Raw genomic sequence first — 3,605 nt, forward strand, 5'->3', positions numbered from 1 at the left:
TCACATTCATTTCTTTTCTTCTGGGGTGCCAGGGCATGCACATTCTCGAACCCGCGCGCCATGGTGGTTGCAAATTATGTTGGCTTGTTGCTTTGTTTTCCTTTGAGGGGGCGACATGCGTACACATATGTATATTCCTGTAAATCAAACAGAGGAGATGTGAAGAAGGATGCAACATTGCCACCGGGTTCTGTGCAGATATAATCACATACCAAGTTACCAACACACAGGCAATGTCATGCCGATAGAAGATTTCACTATGTCAGTTCGATACATAAGAATTCTTTCCCCCAAGTGGGCATACGAGATTTCATTTTGTAGACCTGACTGACTCTAGTGTATGTAAACCCAGTACAGAGAGTGAGTACTGAACATCTGCTGCTACTTTGTACAGATTCAAATTCAGAGTTTGTTTGGGAAGTTGAATGTACGGATTCAGATTCATATTTTTGTTTAAAGAATTTCACTCCTCCCTGAGTCCTGACCTCTGCATCAACTAAATACGAGTGCCGAACAGATACTTGAAAGGGGAACGTTTCATTTTTGATTGATTGATTGATTGATGCCTACAGGCATGAGAGATAGTAGTAGTATTACACTGGCAGATTGTCAACATCATAATGAAGAGATGAAAACATCGTAAATGGGTACTAGGAAAGACTAAGACACCCTGGAGCTGGACCATGCAAGAAGAAGAGATTGAGAAACAGTATTACCACAGAAACATGTGTGATGGTAATGGACCAGAGCCTGCTAGAGGAAGGGAAGCGGCGCGCGGGAAGATGTGATCCCTCTCATCCGCTTGGCGCCACATATTCTCCCTGCAGCCGTATCCACGGGAGCCTCTGGTCTCTCCCTGATCCATCGCTTGCCCACCACCACTGGCTGGCTGCCCATGGCCTCCGAGGTGGCGCTCTCGCCGGCGTCCCGCCTGCCTTCCCTCTCCTCCAGGGCCAGGCCCTCCTCCGCCCTCGCCGCCCGTTCGTCGTCCCTGCCACGACCGGCGCTGATCTCAAAGTCGCACCAGCACCGCCGCGCCGCGCTCCTCCTCCTCCGGCCCCGCGCCACCGACCAGCAAGGTCCGTCCGCGCCTGCACTGCACTGCCCGCAGCCTACAGCCTGCTCGGTCTAATGCTTAACCGCGCGATTCCGGCCGGTTAATTGCCTTCTCTTCTGCTGATGAAAGCTTTGGACTTGGCATCGCAGGCCAGGTCCAGCAGCAGGAGGATGAGGTGGTCGACAGCAACGTCCTCCCTTACTGCAGCCTCGACCGGAAGGAGAAGAAGACCATCGGGGAGATGGAGCAGGAGTTCCTACGAGCCTTGCAAGTAACCACACTAATTAATTCATCAATTGCTATATGTCCACATTATTCACTGTACATGATGCACACGCTGCTGCTTACTGACATGTACATCTTTATCTGCCTCGATATGTTTGTCTTCAGTCCTTCTACTATGATCAGAAGGCCATCATGTCCAACGAGGAGTTCGACAACCTCAAGGAGGAGCTCATGTGGGAAGGAAGCAGCGTCGTCATGCTAAGTACCTACTGCGCCTCATCCCGAGCCTCAGCCTCAGCTTAATTTTTGCCAAATCACCCCGGCAGACAAAATTACCCACTCTTGTACTTTGATTCAAAAACATTCTCTTTTTTTGTTGCTGTTTTCAGGTGCCGATGAGCAAAGGCTGCTGGAAGCCTCCATGGCCTACATCGCCGGCAATCCCATCATGACGGATGCTGAATTTGACCAGTTGAAGCTCAGATTGAAGGTATGTTGCCCCGATGCTATTCTGCTCTCTGAATGACAACCACCACATGCTACATGTTCCAACCTGCACATTAACTGTCAGTCACACTCTGCTCATGAGTCTAGAGTAGTTACTATGATTCCAAGTAGCACATACATTTCTGTTGTTGTTGTTTTCGTAACTGAGATTTCTTTCTGGCTGGTGGCTACTAACCTTTGCTAGCAAGATGGAAGTGACATCGTGACAGAAGGTCCCAGGTGCAGTCTGCGGAGTCGAAAGGTAACAAAGTTACTGCATTAGAAAATTACCGTTATATCATCAGTTTATTCAAGTCCCTTCGTTTGTCTGGATGGCTGCTGCAACTCACTGACATGTGTAATTTATGGATTTTTACCTGTTCATCATTCCACCTTCCACAGTTAAGGTACTTTACTTCATTTGGAAAAATGAAACCCGTGTCGTGACACTGAAGATAAATGCATGCGTCACTGATAACTTATCTTCAGAAATCTGTGCACAAAGACACCTTTCATGTAACAATCTGCGGACTGGGAACCAGCAACAATTATACTGCAGTTTTGCATCATTTTCATAATTCGCAATCGGTCAAAATATTCTGACCATATAAATGCTACGTAACGCAGGTTTACAGCGATCTGTCTGTTGACTACTTAAGGATGTACCTGCTGAATGTTCCAGCAACTGTTGTTGCTCTTGGACTGTGAGTTCATTCCCATTCTTGCATAATTAAGCTCACCTGAAAGATTTACTGCTTCTATACTTTAATCACGTACACAAGTATTAAACTGGGGTCTTTACCTTTAGGTTCTTTTTCATCGATGAGTTGACTGGCTTTGAGGTCAATGTGTTCCAGGTTAGTATTTACCAATTTAACTACGTAACTGGTATCCACTACTGCATTAACCAGTAATTACTTATTTACGTTTTTTATGTATAGTTTGGTGACCATCGTTTTAATTAATTGACTGTGACATCCCAAAAATTAACTTGGAATTGTTCCTGAACCATGCAGCTGCCAGAGCCTTTCGGTTTCATTTTCACATGGTTTGCTGCTTTACCACTGATATTGCTCATAGCACAGTCGGTAACGAATGCGATAATAAAGGACGTATTAATCCTGAAGGTATCTTATTTTCCTTATCTCTTGATCTATTTCCAAGTGCTGAGCAAACTGATGAATTTTCCTGGCATAAATTCAGGGCCCATGTCCAAATTGTGGTACTGAAAATCTTTCCTTCTACGGGACGATACTGTCGATCGCCAGTGGCGGCACAACGAACAATGTCAAGTGTGCAAAGTATGTCCCCTATAATCAATCATCATGATTAATGTTATATCTAGATTCAAGTTCTGAACTACTGACTTATAGACTTGTTTCCATCAAGTTACTTATATCACTGTGACGTTTCTTCTTCTTCGTTTGCAGTTGCAAAACCGTGCTGGTATATAACTCGAAAACTCGGCTGATCACGCTTCCAGAATCATGAAAGAATAAATTCTGAGGATGAGCAAATGAACTGCATTTGAAGTCTGCAACGAGTGCTTGCTAGCTGATGCTGTGTACTTATGTAGTACTACTCCGTAGAATTTATTTTCTGTAGATATATGTAATCTGGAATTGTGCCTGATTGGCACGGATGACTTGCAGAGTGTATAGAAAACCTAGACGTATGTGTTATGTGAGGGTGAGCCTATGACATTAAACTGAAGAAAAAAGCATTGCAGTTCTTGGCATGCACTACGAAAAAAGAAAAAGGGAAAGCAAGGTGCGTGCTTGTAAGGCCCATTATATTATTCATGTCTGGCCCATGGGCCTACGGCCTTTCGAAATCA

At 45.0% G+C, this 3,605-nt stretch overlaps 1 protein-coding gene across 1 annotated transcript; it reads left to right on the forward strand.

The window, feature by feature from the left end:
- Positions 1 to 783: 783 nt before the first annotated feature.
- Positions 784 to 3,605, forward strand: LOC100844822 (PGR5-like protein 1A, chloroplastic). Its single transcript, XM_003559356.4, has 10 exons — positions 784 to 1,079; positions 1,207 to 1,328; positions 1,448 to 1,544; positions 1,672 to 1,772; positions 1,974 to 2,030; positions 2,396 to 2,472; positions 2,577 to 2,625; positions 2,785 to 2,895; positions 2,972 to 3,069; positions 3,199 to 3,605. The coding sequence occupies exons 1-10, from the start codon at positions 896 to 898 to the stop codon at positions 3,257 to 3,259; spliced, it is 957 nt and encodes a 318-aa protein (XP_003559404.1). The 5' UTR covers positions 784 to 895; the 3' UTR covers positions 3,260 to 3,605.

The sequence above is a fragment of the Brachypodium distachyon genome, chromosome 1, assembly GCF_000005505.3.
Source record: "Brachypodium distachyon strain Bd21 chromosome 1, Brachypodium_distachyon_v3.0, whole genome shotgun sequence".
NCBI lineage: Eukaryota > Viridiplantae > Streptophyta > Magnoliopsida > Poales > Poaceae > Brachypodium > Brachypodium distachyon.

Excerpts from the sequence above, each read along its gene's own strand:
- LOC100844822 (XM_003559356.4), top strand. The coding sequence starts at position 896 with ATGGCCTCCGAGGTGGCGCTCTCGCCGGCGTCCCGCCTGCCTTCCCTC. Across the intron at positions 1,545-1,671 it reads AAGCAGCGTCGTCATGCTAA|GTGCCGATGAGCAAAGGCTG; the intron begins GTACCTACTGCG and ends TGCTGTTTTCAG. Across the intron at positions 1,773-1,973 it reads AGTTGAAGCTCAGATTGAAG|CAAGATGGAAGTGACATCGT; the intron begins GTATGTTGCCCC and ends AACCTTTGCTAG.